Source organism: Aptenodytes forsteri, unplaced genomic scaffold, assembly GCF_000699145.1.
Source record: "Aptenodytes forsteri isolate BGI_AS27 unplaced genomic scaffold, ASM69914v1 Scaffold369, whole genome shotgun sequence".
Classification (NCBI taxonomy): Eukaryota; Metazoa; Chordata; class Aves; order Sphenisciformes; family Spheniscidae; genus Aptenodytes; species Aptenodytes forsteri.
The window spans coordinates 1,724,876-1,742,341 of record NW_008794965.1 but is presented as its reverse complement, the minus strand read 5'-3'; the positions used below and the strand labels follow the sequence as shown (position 1 = coordinate 1,742,341).

Sequence of the window (17,466 nt, the reverse complement as noted above, 5' to 3'; positions counted from 1 at the left end):
TGAATGTTGTTACACATTCCAGTTGACCTGCTTAGTGTCCCACATGGTTTGTAAAAGGTGTTTTCAACAAATAGTATTAACTCACTTTGTTTCCTGCAAGATACTGATTTCCAATATTTTTAACAAGTCCTTTGAAACACACTGTGATGTGTGTATTTATTGCTTGAATAGGTCTGAGGTCTCAGGTGCAAAAGACTGCCTGGGGCTACACGCCTCTCTCCACCACGAACTTGATTAAAGGAAAAAGCAGACCGATACGCAGAAGAACAATTTTACTGTTACAAGAAACAAAACTGCCTGGATGAGAGAGGAGCAAAATTTTCTCCCTTTTGCCATATACATCTCCAAATGTTCACTTGCTGCCAATAGTTCAGCAGGAAAATATTGATTATAAGAAGATTCGGTTTCTCAAATGAGCCTTTAATTTGGCAGACCTGAAAGCCACATTATTCTCTGCGCTCCTGACTGAACTTGCCTGTGTTCTTTTCTTTGAAATGAGCTCTCTTCCATGCAAAATCTGCCACACTGCTTTATTTATTATTGACCCGTCACAGTTTGGAAACATAGCTTAAAATAAATGAGCCTGAATGCCATGGCTGTAGAGTTATTAAACTGCCTGGCATTGAGGAAATTGCTTTTCATAAACATCCTGAGCTCCTATGGTTTTTTCTTAAAGTGTTTAATACAGTGAGAGTCCAAGTTAATCTGAATCAGTCTGCAAACTGAATTGCTAATGAGAAGGGAAGATGTATTATTGTTTAATATTGAAAGACTGAAGCTAGAGGACAGAGCAAAGAAAGGAGTTTCACAATATACAAGTAATATTCTTTCTACTTGCTGTCACTTGGTGCACTAGCTAATCAGTGGAAGAAAATGCCTCCATTTTCTCAGTAGGTGAGACCGCATAGAGGATGCTCGTTTCAGGTCTCCTCCATCATGGATCCCAAATCTCACTGCCAATACCAGCACCCTTCTGCTGTTATCTGCACACCCTGGCAATACAGATGTTAACAGCTGAACAAAAAATAAGACAGTGATTTCCACATTACTGTACAGAGCCGCAGAAGCACAATAAATATTCTGTAGTTGTTAATTCCCTATTTAATATCTTCCCTTGGTAGCACTCAGGCATGCCCTTTCTGTGCTAGCACTCTCTTAGGCACCCAGAGGGGGGTGTACAAGGGTAGGTGCTCCAGTCCATGCAAATTTGTTTGGAAAGCCAGATACATTGTCCGGATGAACGGCACGTGGATAGCATGCTTCTCTGCACCGAGTCAGACAGAGGACACCCGATCTAGACAGATTCATTAGGGCTGCCCACATGATGTCTTAAGCAGCCCAGTTCCTCTTTCAGGATGGAGCTGCCTCTACCCCACCACTGTTATTACACAATATATACCAAAGCTGAAGTTTGAAAAAGCTCTTTGTGCCCCTCCTGTATGAAACAGCTAGAGCTGCAGAAGGACGGGGAGGTGGTGGGATACACTGTCCTACCTGTACATTTGGCCATCCCTCTCCTCAGTGCTGGGACTCATCTCTTATTTGTGCCATGTAATCATGCTATGCTTCAAAACAACCTTGAACAGTCTCCATTTACCTACATCTCACCATCTAGGATTCCAGACAAGAAGTCGGTTGATGAATCTATTTCCTATCCATATATCCACCTCACATCCAATGCTCCTTAACAGCCTCACAGGTATTGCAGATTTGAAGGGGCTCTGAAGCCTGACCACTTCTCCGGCCTGACATGGAGATGCGGTAGCAGAACCACCCCCCTTCTGCACTTTACTCTCTAAACAGGGCTCGGAGGGAAGAGGGAACACAGTCGCCCTTCTCACCTGTAATAATCAACGTGATACCAAGGAGGGCTCCCTAGAGATGCCTTTACATCAGGTCTGAAAAAAGCAATGAAATTTCCAGTCCTCATCCCATTTTGAGCCCCAGAAGGACAAAGGGATGAAAAACAGTAGCTGAAAACACAAACAAAACCTAGATTGTCCCAGGTTCATTTAACTTGTGAGTTTGCACATACATGATGCTAAAACGAGGCCAACACCGCCTGAGATCTCTTTACGAGATGTAAAACCTAAGTGAATCCTTCGTCAATAATGAATTCCTGTTTGCAATGCCTCTAAATTGAAGAAAATGAGTATTTCTTTTTCCTCTCGGAAAAGCCATGCGGTACCCCAATCAGGGTTGCTACGCAACCACCTCCTGCACATGGCTGATAACACTCACGGCATTATTTCCCCGCCTGACTGCGCCGTCAGAACAAAGCCCGGCTAATGAAGCTTTCAGATACTCTTGGCTCTGCCTTTGACGGTTCAACACGGGTTTTCCTTGCATGTATGTGACAGCTACAGCAGCGACTCGACATCCCCTCCAGCCAGGGATGTCTCCGGAGCTGGACGGAGGAAATGACCGATGGAGAGTGATGGGCAGGATCAGAGAAGAGCGGCAAAATGCCCAAAAGATACAACTGGCCTCCAAAATGGAAGACAGCCTCACACGCCACACAAAACAAGGTGGCACTGATGAGGCCCTCTGAAACGTTGAGCCATCAGCATTACAGACCAAGCCAGACATCCTCCGGTGCCCATTTATCCATCAGATGTAATACCCTTATCACACCGCAGCTGCTGCCTGCGGGTATGGGTACAGAAAGGATAAACCTCCCCACCGACATATGCAAAAAGGGACGGGATGAAGATGACTCTCCAGGTTAAGCAGTTGCAGTCCCTTGAAGCACTTACTGTTTTGTTGTTTTTTTTTTTTTAACGATCTGCTGAAATAAATTTGACTGTGATTTTCTTACACAGCATGTGTAAGCAAACCCTCTTCTGCTAGACGAGTAGGCGTGGCAAGAACCACCATCATTGGCAAGAACCACCAGCTTCCCCCGCAGGCATCTTCGTCCTCCTGTAAGAGCAACCAGCTGATGCTGAAGCAGTCCCATTTTGTAACTGGGGCAGTCTCTCCCTCCATGAAGGGCAGATCTGGCGCTGATGGAGTCAATCACAGGGACAGATTTCTCAGATTTCTCAGAGAAGGCACTTAGTTACCCTCCCCAAATTTAATACTGACAGCCTGAGCTAGTTTCTTCTTCCATAGCAGATCTACCCTTTATCAGTTCATTTCACAGGACAGCAGAACACAGTGAAATGGAGAGCATCTCCTTGGCCCTCCAGTCTGCCTACTGTAACGGGATCACTTTAGATACATGTGCGGATGCCACACAAGCCTGGAGTGACAGAGCAGTAAGGATGGGCTGGCCACGCATGCGGTGTGAGCTTGCCAGAGTGCACAGATACACCTCCAAAGCTTAAACAGGGACAAATTCCTGTAGCTGAATGCTTTCTAGGCAGCACGTGGCTCCAAGCGTTGGTTTTCATTAGGAAACTACTGTGAACTAAGTCAGGGCACGAATTCAAAGCCCAGAGACTATTCTGCACCCCACGCTATTTCAACGCACTTGGGACATGCTAGATGCAGCCTGAGAGGTGCCAGCGTAAGGCGGGTGCCTGTCCAGAAATCCAGGGCAAAACTGCAGCTGCAGAACAGTTATTTAAATTCCTTTCCTATGTGAGCAACTGCTAGCAGGTACCAACCACGTGGAAGAAGAGCCAGGGACAGGTTCTTCCCACACCAGAGCGCCAGGAGGATTGTCCTGGGCCAGAAGCACATATACCCTCGGACAGCGAAGTGGCATGAAGAGCAGCAGCTGGGGGAGGTGGAGCAGGCAACATCTGCCAACCATAAGACAACCTGAGGGATTAATCTTGCTCTCAAAGACATAGTAAGTTCTGCAAACAACCAGATAAGAGTCACAAGAGAGCGCAGCACCCAAGGAATCCAACCCACCCCTGCTCGAGCTTTAGGTTCTAACAAAACAACCCACCTGGCTACTCACCCGCCGTGACTCTGCCTTGCTGGGCTGAGCTGAAGCAAGCACAGCAGTGAGTGGTTTTTGTTGGAGACAAAATTATCTAACAAGAGACAATTATGTGACATTACCATTAAAAGCAGTGTGTGGAAAAGAAAGCTTTAAGCCTGTATCCTGAGGTCTGCAAACCCCTTTCTCTACCTTTGTACTAAATAGGTCTCATTTGGCCCCTTTGTTCTGTCCCAGCCAGGCAAAGTGAAAGTAGGGTTGATTGATTTGTTAATTACAGTAATTTTATCTTAAATACAGACAGCTGAGTGTTCATCAAGTCACAAATTCGCCTGTTACTGAGAGACCTCCCCCCTGCTAAATAATTAGGGATAATAAGTGGTTCGTAATAAATGCAACCCACAACAACGCGCTCTGAGAGCACAGCGCAGAATCAGGAGGGCTATTAGGGAACCCCCAGGTCTATTTCTCCTTTTGAAGAAAACAATGCAATATCTTTAATTGTCTCTCTTTAAACCCTGAGCCAGCTCTGCTGGTTCGTTATAAGTAAAAGGCAATTATTCCACTTTCTGACTGCCTCTTGTGTCCAGAGAAGGCTTACTACAGAGTCATCAGCACAGATAAGAGCAACTTTCTCCGCCTGTACTGACTAGGCACATACAAAGAGCTGAGATAGGAGGTGACACAGGTGGGTTATGTATAACCATGCTTCTCAGGGCTTCTAAAACTCTGGGTAAGGCTCAGAAGATTGAGTTTCAACACAAGTCACAAGCTGTCCACACACAGCTTGGAGCATCCATCCACGCACGTGGACCAACATGAAGTACATTCAGTACTGAAGGCTCCCGTCACCCTCTTTGGCACAGAAAGGGCAGGCTAGTGAAAGCTGAAGGCAGGGGAAAACAGCCTTTGGTTTTCAGCCAGCAAAGGATGGGGAACCACTGAAGCAGGTTTCTACCGCAGCCTGCCAAGAGCAAGGTTTGGGATGAGCGAGGAGAAGACAGCAGAGCTCGTGTGCATCTGCATCTCTTCCAAACCCTGCAAAACAAACAAAAAACCAACCAACCCACGCAGGTACACCTACATCCTCCATTTCTGTCAGTTTTCTTCCTCCTTTCCTCCTTTATCCCCTAGTTAATTACTCCTTCAACTTCACCAGCCAGGCAAGTAGGGACAGCTAAGAGGTGTCTTAGACCAGCTAAGATAGGTGAAAACTTCAAGTTCCCTTCCAAGGACTCAGGACAAAAGGGATTTCCTCCCCCCACCCCCATTCTTTAAACCAGCCCTTGGATAGAGCTAGATAACAGAACACAGCATGGGGAAAAAAGTTGCAACCTCTTGAGCTCAGTGGAGCCTGCCAGGTCCAGGTGCTGGGGAGAAGCACCTTGGCAGGTGAGGTCATCTGCCTTCCCCTGGACAATGAAGAACTGGGAAGGGGCAGCCAACGCAAAGCTGCTTCAAGAAAGAAAGCGTGTGTCACCACAAAAAAAAAAAAAGCATACAAGCCTGGGTTTGTAGGGAGTAGAGATGGCTGGGGAAGACTATAGGAACTGATCCTGCCATGGCCATTTCCTAGCTGATAAATCCATGCGGCTGCACGTTTTCTTTTCTGAGAACTTAAAATATTGAACTACGGCCTCTTATTTTTTCCCCCTGGGTGAAGACATGCAACCCTCATGTGCAATCAAGACCAGACACGATTTGGAGAGAACTTTAAAGTTTCATTCTCTAGCATGCAAAAACACAGATATCATTTGTCTTGTTTTCAACACTGGGGAGTACACTAGGGGAAAGAAATAGATTTAATCAAATGCAACTGTATTTTGTTTACAACAGTATTTGCCATCGTTTACTTACTTTGCTCCCAGAATTGTATGTAGTCGTTTTCCTACAGCGTTTCCCTCCAAGGGTTGAAGCTTCATTTGTTCCTGTGAAGACCCTGTATTTCTACAAAGATTTTTTTCTCCTGAAGCAAGTTATTTATTTTTTTTAAATATGTGGTATTTCAGTTCCACTTAATCCACAAATATGTTTAACCAGCATTTGCAAGATTCTTTTATGCTATGTTCTGTTATCTCAGCACAGCTGACTTTAAGTTGCACACAGAATAAATACTGGGCTTTTGTTCTGAGCAGGGGAGATAGCTGTGTAATGATCAATCAAAAAATGCCCTTGGGGATGGGAGAGATTAGCACTTTGATACTACTGAAGATGAATGGGTGAAACGAGTTTGATAAGCTGGTGTTTTCCTCAGATAATTGCTCTGAAAGCTTTCTAAAGCTGCTTGGATCCTCCTCCCTTTCCCTTTGTTTCTGGATAGGACAGCAAGTCCTGCCTTTCTATCAGTAATACTGGACAGGCTGCTGCTGTTACTGTTTTTAAACAAATAGCAGTGGATTTATGCCACATTTCATCACTGACTATTGAATACTAAAATATTAGTCATAATTTAACCAGAAATTCAGGCTGGATTCCTACTATTCTTGGCCAACTTGGCTAGTCCTGCCAGCACGTACCTCAACGTCACTGAGCACAGCTCAACTGAGAAGGGACTGAGGGGGTGGGAAGGGGACTTCTCATGGGGGACGGCCATCCTTCCTCAAGCTTAAATCTTTAACAGCAGCTCTTCTTCCTTCAGAAGTCACTAATCCTCGGTGCTCACAAACAGACCTTCAGCCCCCTGTCAACCTTTCTCCGGGCTTTCTATACCCAACACTGACCTGCTCTTCCTCCTCCTGGATCATTCTTTTGCAGCTACCCCACAGGATCGAACCGAAGAGGAACTTCTCCTGAAGCTGTAACACGAAACTCCTGTCAAGCTCACTTAGACCCCAGGTACATCCCTCCTCAGGCATGAGGCAAATCCTGCTGGCATTCACAGACGTGGTGCCATTTACTGTGCTAACTTATTCTCAGCCACTAACGAAATTGGAGGCAAGAGATTTTACTACATTTTTATTGTTTCATTGAATAAATGAATTTTAAATACAGAATTAAAAACTTGTAAAAAAAAAGCTATTAAAAGCCAGCATTCAGAAGTAGGTTGCACATCAGTGACTGAAAAATTCATACTTACTTTTTGGTATAAAGATAGGAAAGAAAAATAAAAAAGCATATCCATCATCTGGAAAGAGATGATTTTTTACATTTCCTTTCATATTTGAGAACTGATATTTGTCTCATGAGAATCTCCCACCAACCTTGGTTTTCACAGCACTGATTCACATTATTTGGTGTTCAAAAAACCCCACTCTTGTTGTTTACAGAAGCAGTGATGTAGTATTTCCCCCTCATATGTATGGAAGCCAGTATATTTAATAAAACGTCCAGTATATGAGGGGTGGAAAAAAATGCAGCGTTATGTGATTTGCAGGGATGCAATTTAGGTTACAAAGCATCTCTGAGCAGGAACAGGTTCGTCTGTCTCTCCCGCTGATACCGTTGTGAGTTAGGTATTTCTTACAGTATCACATCTCTGGCATTTGCTCTTTGCTAAGCTCCATCACTGCAACAACGATTACCAGAAGTGACGAGTGAATAGGTACCTTCAATTTTTAATGCCTGGTTTTAAAGCAGCTTGATCTTTCAAGAGACACAGAGCACCCATCCTCAAGGATAAGAATCAGGCCCTTTTAGGCACAGTTTAAGCCCTATAAAACAGAGGCCCCTCAAGAAGTCTTGACATTGGGGTTCTGGGTTAGGGTTGGGAGGTGGGTTTTTTGCAAGTTTCTATTACGGGTTCTTAAAAAGACAGCTATGAAGATGATCCCACCAGTCAGTGCATCTGCGCCATCTCAACCAAAAAAAGTAGACAGACTCTCTAATATATGCATCATTTCAAGACATCAGCACCACTCATACGGTACTCACAACAGGTTAGAAAGAATATGGACTATGGCTCACCTGGTCCTCAAGGATCTTAACCACCAAGAGAATTTAACCACACAGGCAGACAAACCACAGAATGAAATGCCCTTACAATAGAAACTAGGACTTTGAGATAATGAATAGGGATAGCTACACATCAGCCTGGGGAAAAAAAAAACAGAGGAGGGACAGTTCACGCTGCAACAGAAACAAATTCAGTTAAACAGAAGAAATAATACTGGAGAACGTCACTATAGTGCAGCTAAGACTTGGCAAATGAAATACTTTGAGTATGCACTTGCAGGGCAGCCCTGCTTCTGCCACATGAATAAATATCCAACAGTGTTTAAAAACAGTATATAAAAAAAGGCATTAGGATTTTCAGAAATGGCGCATGTTCCGTGCACTGTAACTGCAGAGCAGGTTCCCTCACATGAGGTATTTCAGCATCACCACAAAGGAAAACAATAGTTCTGCACTCCTCTTCCACAAGCACAGTTTAATTTGAGCTGAGGTCGTATGATGATTATGCAGTGATGCGAGGTGCAAGCATTCTGCTCTACCCTCGTCTCTCCAGACCACAGTGGTCACACTGTGCTGTGCGGGACGAAAACGTGCAGTCAGAGTGGTAAAGGCTCAGTTCAGTACCCACTGTGCGACCAGATGCAGGCATGGACCTCTCATTTCAGCCATTGCACATCTTGGGAGTTGTTTTGGTTTGGCTGATTATGCAGTGATGCGAGGTGCAAGCATTCTGCTCTACCCTCGTCTCTCCAGACCACAGTGGTCACACTGTGCTGTGCGGGACGAAAACGTGCAGTCAGAGTGGTAAAGGCTCAGTTCAGTACCCACTGTGCGACCAGATGCAGGCATGGACCTCTCATTTCAGCCACTGCACATCTTGGGAGTTGTTTTGGTTTGGTTTTTTTTGTTTGGTTTTTTAAACAGACATGTTCACACAGAGTCTTCCAAAAAGAAGTTTAGTTCATGTGGCCAGGTCAGATTACTAACCTCAAATTAACTTCAGAATATTTCCTTGGTTATCCATTGATATATAGGTTGTCCAGCAAAATAAATGCATGTTTTACCATCATCAATGGCAACCTGTACATTTGTTTTTCCATTACCAGCAGAACTGTATGGGACAAGCATCTCTCCTATCAAACTGTACGTTGGAAAGGCTGCTGTCCACCCCATACTTTTTTCCAAGGAAAGTTATTTTCTTTTGTTGCATATATGTATTTCACTGTAGTCATTAAATACAGGATTGTTGGCTTCACATCCCATCTAGCCTTTTTGGAAGCATCCTTTTTCATTCTTCAAAGAAAATAACAGCATCTTATTAGTGAAACCCAGGATCACAACGTCTTCTGGTGATGTGCAACAGTCAATAGTGGATCTTACTGAAGGGAGGTCATTAGTACCGCTGCAGCATTTGACTGTCTCTCCTCCAAAATGTGGATGTGCTCAAAAGAGCAAATCCAGAAGAAACAGATGTCTTCTACCATCTTCAAGAAGACGTTTCTCCTCTTATGTTCCACCTTTGCTGCACAATCACTGCAGCTTTGTTTGCAGGGTTTGTTTTGGGAGGGCTATTTTGTTTAAGAATAGTCATACCCCCTGCAAATTCTGCTACATAATGATAATTGCTGCTTGTTACCAACACCCCTGTCAGCATGCAGGCTTGTGTACTCTCACAGCCAGCTGTCATGGAAGTAGTAAATAAAGCTGTTTTTCCTTCAAAGACACAAGCATTGTCCAGTCTGTGACTATACCAGGAACATCTCTCTGGCTTTTCCATGCCTTCCAAAAACTTCCACCAAATGCTTCGTTTTGCTCATGCTTTCCTTAGAACATCCGAGGATAAGATGGGTTTTGCTTAATTATCCACTCAGCGTGGGGATTGATGTGGTACAAGTCTAAGAGGTAAGTGTCTGGGTCCAGGCAATGTTCACCTACCAAAAGAAGACATTCAGAAAAAAAAGCATTTCTTATATCCTTAGTCCTATAGTTGCTAGGTTCCACCCCCCCCCGGCCCCCCCCCCCAAAAAAAAACCCTGGTATTTGTTCACATTCATTTCAATATCACAACCATTCAGAAGTGTTTCCACAAATCTGGAAAAGTTCTAGTTATTTATGTTAAAATAAATGTATGTTTCTTAAAACTATACTAAGCCCAAGCTTTGACCTTTGTGGAAAGGTACTCTAACTTTAATACCCAATAACTTTAGCACTTGAAAACCATCATGAAATATGTTAGTGATCAAATCCAGAGTCTGGATTGTTTCCAGTGACAGAGCTTTTCTTCTGCAGATGCTACTAAGAGAAATACTAAGAGGCAGCCAAAGCACTCCAGTAACTGACAGTCTCCAGAAGCAGCTGTAACAGGGCATAAGAATTCCTTTCCATTTTCAGACACTCCTAATCTGCTGCTGCAGTCATATTATTTAAGTCTCCTCTCTACCTGATGACATTACCCTACTGACGAGTGGAAATCGGTGACTAATGAACATCAGCAGCTTGTTTAACTATATGGTTTGAGAAACTTCCACCCAAGTCAGTACGGGTTCTTTTGTCAGAAAGTTGATGAAGGCAGAGAGAATTCACACCTGGAGCTGGCCATCATTAGGGCAGACGCCATGTGCCAGCATACCATGCTTAATCAAAGCCCAGATAAGAAGCACACAATTAAAAGCCTATAGTGGTATAGGATGAAGTTGCCCTTTACTTAAAACCATAAACTACATTCATCTAAGTTCTACACTTAATTCCAAACATGAACTTTTATTGTTGAGAGAAGAGGGCGTTTAACATGGTACGTTTAACATTCTGTTTGTTTGCTTTTAAGATGGACAAAGTTGTGCACATCTCTGTCCTCAAGACTTTTAGACTCCTGAGTTTCCACCTTTCTTGACAGGCAGCTTCTGAATAAGATCCATTAGTGGTAAGTATTTTTGGAAGTCCAGGCTTCAACCTTCCACATACTTGCACTATAAAGGCTTTGCAGTGATGGCTGGAAGACACGTGAGCTTTGTCAGGTGCTCTTTGCTGTGGGTGAGGTTAACCCACGCTTGTTCATTTGCCTTTTAACTTTTGGACTCCCCTCCAAATCTCATCCTTTTTTTAACTCCCTCCTAAGATAAGTTAAACACAAAAAACTGGATATCAGAGTCCTTATTTTCAGTTACCACCCAGACTCACCAATATTGCCTCCCACTTCATACAGGAGCAAGTTTGTACACTCCATTGAGTTGTTATCTTTGCTGTGGGTGAGGTTAACCCACGCTTGTTCATTTGCCTTTTAACTTTTGGACTCCCCTCCAAATCTCATCCTTTTTTTAACTCCCTCCTAAGATAAGTTAAACACAAAAAACTGGATATCAGAGTCCTTATTTTCAGTTACCACCCAGACTTACCAATATTGCCTCCCACTTCATACAGGAGCAAGTTTGTGCACTCCATTGAGTTGTTACTGCAGAAAGAAAAACACGTTGAAGTTAAAGCTCTGCGAAAGGCAAGTTATGTAGTTTAGTAATGTTTCTTCCCAAAAATTGCTTATGGTTCAGAGGCCAGCAATGGTCAAGAAAGCTATAGGCCAAGGTACAGAGACCTTACTGATCCTGCTGAACAGTGCAGCTGTTGAAAAGGACACCCAAAATTGGAAAAAAGAATACAAGGCAGATATTCCTCACTGGTAGCGAGACACACACTATATGCAAACACTAACTTTTCAATAGGAAGACAACAGGCATAAATACCAAAGTTCATTGGCCGTATTCCTCTAGAACTGATGGCCTGTTCAAGAGAAGCTCATCTGCAGGAAGACTTCAGCAGCTGTAGCAGCTTCTTAGTGAGATACTGGTTCCCAGCTGACCCATATCCAGCCAACTTCCCATCCACCCTCCTTGACTAGACATCTCCTGCCCAGGGACACGGTCAGGAGACGCACTAACACTTTACCTACTAAATCCAGTCTGCAGGCATGGTGACAGAGGGGGGCGGGAATCCTTTTGCTCATTTTTTGGGTTATTTCAGCAATTCACCACTGGACCATAGGAGGGAATTGCAGAGCTTACTTTAGGAAGCCCCTACATTAACACACGCATGTTGGAAATACTACTCCAGGCAAGTAATTTGCACAGGTGACGTTTTTCTCCAGGAGAGCTCGAGAGGGTTTGTTTCGCAGGGTCAATGTTATTCCGCTTTCCCTTCCCTCCAGCAAGGCTGCTGAAGTTCACATACCATCCAGCAAACCCAAGGGGACTACCTCACCTCCCGAGCGCAGTGATGGAATCACTCAGTTGAACTAACATTTTCTTGCCCCATCCAACACACTATTTCCAAAACTTAGAACAGAGGACCAGAGAAACGTCTCCTAACAGCTCACTGTGCCACCACATCAGCTCTGCCAGAAGACAGAAAACAGCAACTAGACCACCTGGTACTGTTTTTTTTTTTTGTTTTGTTTTGTTTTTTAAAGCAGAGAAAAAGCCATTTACCACTTGAGGAGGTTGACGGTGTTAACAATATTCCAGCCATTCTGGCACAGGTTCTTTTGAAACTGCCTCAAGACATCAGCAACTCTGGTTGCATTGTTCAAATGCACCTCTAGCGATTCCTTCAGGAGAAGCGAAGCATGGACTTTCACAATCTTGGAAGGCTGAACAAGGCAGGCAAAAAGAAGAAAGTGCTTAAAGAAAGATTTTGTTATCAGCTAAAACATCACATTTCAAAACAGATCGGAGAGTGTGAAGAAATAAACCTATCCAGCCAGCTGTTCAGAGAATTTAGGTTTGTTTCTATCCTACACATCCTACAGACTGGAAGCTTACAGAAGCATCAAGGTGAGCATTATAAACAAGTCATCTGCGCTTTGGTGTTGTGGCTGGGGAGAAAAGCACCGCTCTCCATCAGCGTGCGCTGGTGCTCTCTGCTGTTCAAATACAGCACCGGCACTAGAAGCGACACAAGCTTTGATGAAAATAGGATTTGTCAGAATAAATTTTGACAAACTGTTTTGCCCAAGTCTGATAGACTTCTCTGGAATTAATTTAAACTACTGGAAAAGGAGTTTAGACAGTTGAATTGCAGACTATTGAGTTTCAGAAAGGTAGCTTCAAAAAAAAGGAAGCACTGAGACGTCACAGAGCAGAGTTCAAGTGCTATTTTCTCAAGATTGTTTTCATCAACTCCTTCATGAAGTAACGTCTCAGAACTTTTGTGGAGGACGTTGAACTGTTCTAACGGGGTCTGATCTGCAGCAAGTTAATTTTGCAATCCCAAATCTTTTGCAAAAACAGCGCTGAACACCGAGACCATTAGGAAGTAGTATTAGCACTGTTCTAAGCACGGGGCCATCTGTTTGACTGCCTACACAGTAGTTGCCCTCTCTGAAGTGAGAGCATCTTCAACAGTGACACGCAGCCTTAACAAGCCAAATTCTAGGCAGACGTCATCTCAGTATCCCAACTCGTACAGAAAGGCAGGGGATGTACAGGATTGTGAGAACACAGACTCTTCTTCAGTTCTGCAGATTTAAGCTTTCAACGTATTATTTCTACCTGCAGACTCCACCCATCTCGTGTCCTTAGAGCATCCCAGTTGCACCACCACTGCTATGCAATACTTAAAATCCAGCACTGCACGATGTAACTTAGCTGCCACGGACCTACACTTACTCAACTAACAGTGGCAACCAAAAAAAGGCAGAATGACTCCAAGGATCTTTTCCCAACTTTAATACACAAATAGATCTGATAGTAGCATCTGTTAAAAAAAAATCTCAGTCTGCACCAACACAAGAAGGAGTTGAGCCATTTCATTTATCAGAGAAGTTAATTCTCTCCTTTTAGGTGGCAAGAACCTCGTCCTCAAGCCCTCCCATACAGATCAGCAGCATTATGGAGCAAAAAGAAAATGAGATACAAAAAAATGTACTTTTACACTACTGTAATAGCCTAAATTTTTGCTTTAAGTTCATGAAAATAAGTCTGCCTTTATCATGGCAGACATATCTGTCTAAACACATGGGGCATCTAGAGCCATGTGAACTCTGCTCTTCATGTGAGGTGGAGACCAGCATTTCTGCTTCTGGTCTCTTCCCCCTTCTCCTGCAACAATGCAGCATCTTAACCAAGTGTTTTGTAGCCTGAAATATATTTAGTACACTTGCTGTTGGGATTGGTGTTTGCCACAACCTGGCCAAAAGGGTCTGGGAAGCTGTTTCTTATGGTTTTGCAGATTTTTCTCCCTCTTGCTCTGTAAAGAGCATCACTCCTGGCAGTTTTCCAAGTTTCCATGAAAGCACTTACAATGAGAAAGTATTTGACACTGTTACGAAAGGGCCCAGTTTTTCCAAGTCCTAACTCACCTCTGCCTGGTTCTTTTCCACCTTGTCTTTATCAGCATGAATCTTCCGCAACAAATTTTTAATTCGCTTGTCGCAAAACTGGTACCTTTTGCTATTGCTCTCATTCAGCTTTCTCACTTGAGCTACCAGAAAAGAGGAGACCTGGGAAGGGAAGAAGGAAGAAGATAGGAATTAAATCAAGCAGAGATGAGGACACCATTTAAGAACCTAAACATCACTTTATGAAGCTCCTTAAATAGACAAAACATCCATATACCTTGAAAAGAAGAGTCTTAGAACTCAGCCAGAGGTTTTGCCTACAGACATTTAACTCCTCTGAAATTTCCAAGGCTATCCCTTCCCTTATTCCAATTCTAGGCAGACCAAGACACTGCTACGCCATACCACAAGACACCTGCGCAACTTACTGTCCAGAGCAAATCCTGGTAATGGATCATCATCCGCACAACGTCAGCCGCCCCCTCTGCCAGCTGTTTCTCCTTCCCTTCGGGGATCTTGTTTGGCAGCCCCTTGTGCATGAAGAGGTTTGGGGCCATGACTGTGGAAACGTTCCAGAGGTTCATTTTGTTGTTGTTCTCCCTGGCAACCACTTTGCTGAGAAATTCAAGTAGAGCCTAAAGAGAGGGGAAGAGACTTAAGACATCTATTACTAACAGCCCTCAAGAAACTACTGTAGCAATTGCTGGAGAGATCATTTAATTAGCATTTTTTTCTTGATATCCATGAACAAATCCTATTTCTCCAGTCAGGAAGTTCAGTGAGCAATTTCCAATACTAGGATAGCAACAAATAACCATACCAAGCAGAGAGAGAGTTTGTCCAGCATTCATGAATCAGGAGAGACAGTCTGTGTGGGAAGTAGATGAGCTCTTACTCCTCGGCAGGTGGCAATTTACAAAGTCCAGTCGTAAAAGTTACAGAATCCAAAGATGACCCCCCCTTCCCCCAGTATCCCCTTCAAAGCTATTCCCAGATGTGGAAAAATAAACCCTTTTGGATCATCTCTTCTGCCTCACGCCTCCACCAAAGCCATGACGCATGGCAGATCATCTAAGCCAGCCTTGCCTTTATTACCTGGAAGCTGAACTACTCAGGAGAAAAAAACCAAAACAGCAGCAACAACCACCACAGTTCTTATAAAGCACAGAAAGGCAGAGGTTGTGCACTGCCTGCAAAGCTGATCCCATCAGCATTTGTTCTTTCAAAAAGTAGTAGGTGAAAGGATTTGAAATGCCTTCGGATCAGAAAAGGGTAGGAAGTTATAAGCTTAGTAGCTTTTTTATTTTTTTTTTTAATTGAAACTATCCTTCATAGATGATGACAATACCACAAACCATGAATCAAAAGACTGACTTTCTTTCCCTATATCTTAGCATGCCCACAGACAACGTAAGACCTATACACCTTTCACTCCACAGTGAAGTGCTTTAACACGCTGAAAAGGAAGAGCACGTTTCTAAACAGGATGCTCCAAGACCACATGGATTCCTACTGCTCTTAAGTTTGTACCCAAAAGGCAGACTGTGCTTACAGCTTACGTCACTACGCAGCCTTGAGGTTTGCCCGCTCCTCCCATCACGGTTTTCCATTCTCCAGCCAGTGAAATAAAACCAAATAGTGTGATGTGTGTTATTTACAAAAGCTGATAGAGTTCCTTGAATAAAAACCTGGAATGAGATCATGTTTTTCCAGTTAAATCCAGAATAGGTAGTTACCTTTAGAGTGTTTCTGTTGGGCTCTGGCAGAATCAGGATCAGGAGGTTTAGAGCTTGCAATCTTTGCTTCAGGTCTGGAATATCTAGAGAGGGAGAGTGACAACAGGACAAAGGATTCAGGCTCCTGACACTGTTCTTTTTGAGCAAGGGAATCCCCCAAGGAAGAAGGTAATTACTTATTGTAGTGTTTGTCATCTAGGATTTGAGACCTTGTTTTACAGAAGTAAATCAAGCTCATACAGCCCTTATGAAGTGAACTACCTATGTTTTAGAAGACTGGCTGATTTGTTTCAGAGTACAGAGTTTACCAGCAAGTCTGATGCCCTTGAAGGGCATCAAAAGACCCCGTTATTCCCCGTTTCTTGTACCAAAAAAGTTGTGCACTTAAACAGTTAGCTTAACACATTCAAGCCATCTATTGAGGCACAAACCTCAAAATAAGATGCTTGCAGAACATTGCATTACCTGCAGACAAGCCAAGACTGGGCACCCTGGCCAGTTGCCACAGCTCAGCCTGCATGTCATTATTTATCGAGTTGTCCTAATTCGTGGTAGCAACGTTGCAGCCTCAAACGGCACAACATAATTTAAGACTCCAGGACAGTGTTCCTACGCGAAGATGTATCCAACCAAGCACCAGTGACTATGACTCTCAGGCTGACACATAATAGTACATATAGCACCCAGCACGCTGAGTCTGGCTATAGTTCATATCGTGCTCTGTATTCCCATCAAATCCACAGGCTCCCAAAACACCTGACAGGAGGGCCCAAGACCAGCAGAGCTTTGCAAGAAAAGCACAAACCAGCAAACTGATGCGAAACAGCCAAAGCAGGGACTCACTCTGTACAGCAGCAAAAGCAGGGAGGTACTCCGCTGTCAGCAGTGGGGCCGGCAGCTCTCTTATGAATCTTTTCAGTAGCCCAGACACATCATTCTGGTGGACTTCATCCCAGGAGAAAAGGCCAGTATAGAAATCCCTTTCGAGCTTCTGCTCCAGACTCTATAAAAAAGATGGAATTTATTACATGCTTTAATAAGCAAATACAAGGGGAATTCTGTAGGTGAGCACTAGGAGGGCAAACCATCAAGTCAAAAGAGCACAGAGACCCTCACAGCAGACATTTCCAGATTTCCCAGCAATGGACGTTTCTAGTTGTACTGGGAAGGGAGATGAGACAATTCAGGTTATTCAGATACTTGCTTCAGCAACACGCTCCCTGATCACCCCCGGTACTTTTGAACACTACTAAAGAGCTCATACCTTGATTCTGGTCTGGGACCCAGAAACTCTCAAAATGCCCTCTGTTTCAAGTCCTCTCTTTTCCAAGCAGGACAGCAGCTATTAAAAGGGGAAAAAAAAGAAAGCTCTTGGGCACAAAGGATGAGAAGTCAGCCCTTCCTTATCACAGGCTTCCTGACTCTCAGGATCAGAGGTGTGAATGAAACCAGAAGGGAACTTACTGCCTGAAGTAACAGAGGGACCTTGGTGTTGGGGAGCAGTTTTTGGTCATTTTCCAACAGGGTGTTGAGTGAAACTCCAAAGAGTCTTTTCTCTGCAACAGAAACAACATGTTATAAGTCTGTATCTCCACTAATACAGATGTCAGGGATATATC

General features: G+C 43.7%; 1 protein-coding gene across 1 annotated transcript in view; it reads right to left on the bottom strand.

Moving 5' to 3' along the window:
* Positions 1–7,982: 7,982 nt before the first annotated feature.
* ARHGAP40 (Rho GTPase activating protein 40) overlaps positions 7,983–17,466 on the bottom strand; it is a 43,024-nt gene continuing 33,540 nt past the window's right edge. Inside the window, 10 exon segments of the mRNA XM_009275533.2 lie at positions 7,983–8,439; positions 8,640–9,717; positions 11,179–11,234; positions 12,262–12,422; positions 14,133–14,273; positions 14,540–14,746; positions 15,848–15,930; positions 16,691–16,850; positions 17,112–17,189; positions 17,312–17,403. Coding sequence (XP_009273808.1) covers positions 9,611–9,717; positions 11,179–11,234; positions 12,262–12,422; positions 14,133–14,273; positions 14,540–14,746; positions 15,848–15,930; positions 16,691–16,850; positions 17,112–17,189; positions 17,312–17,403 — 1,085 coding nt within the window. The 3' untranslated portion in view covers positions 7,983–8,439; positions 8,640–9,610.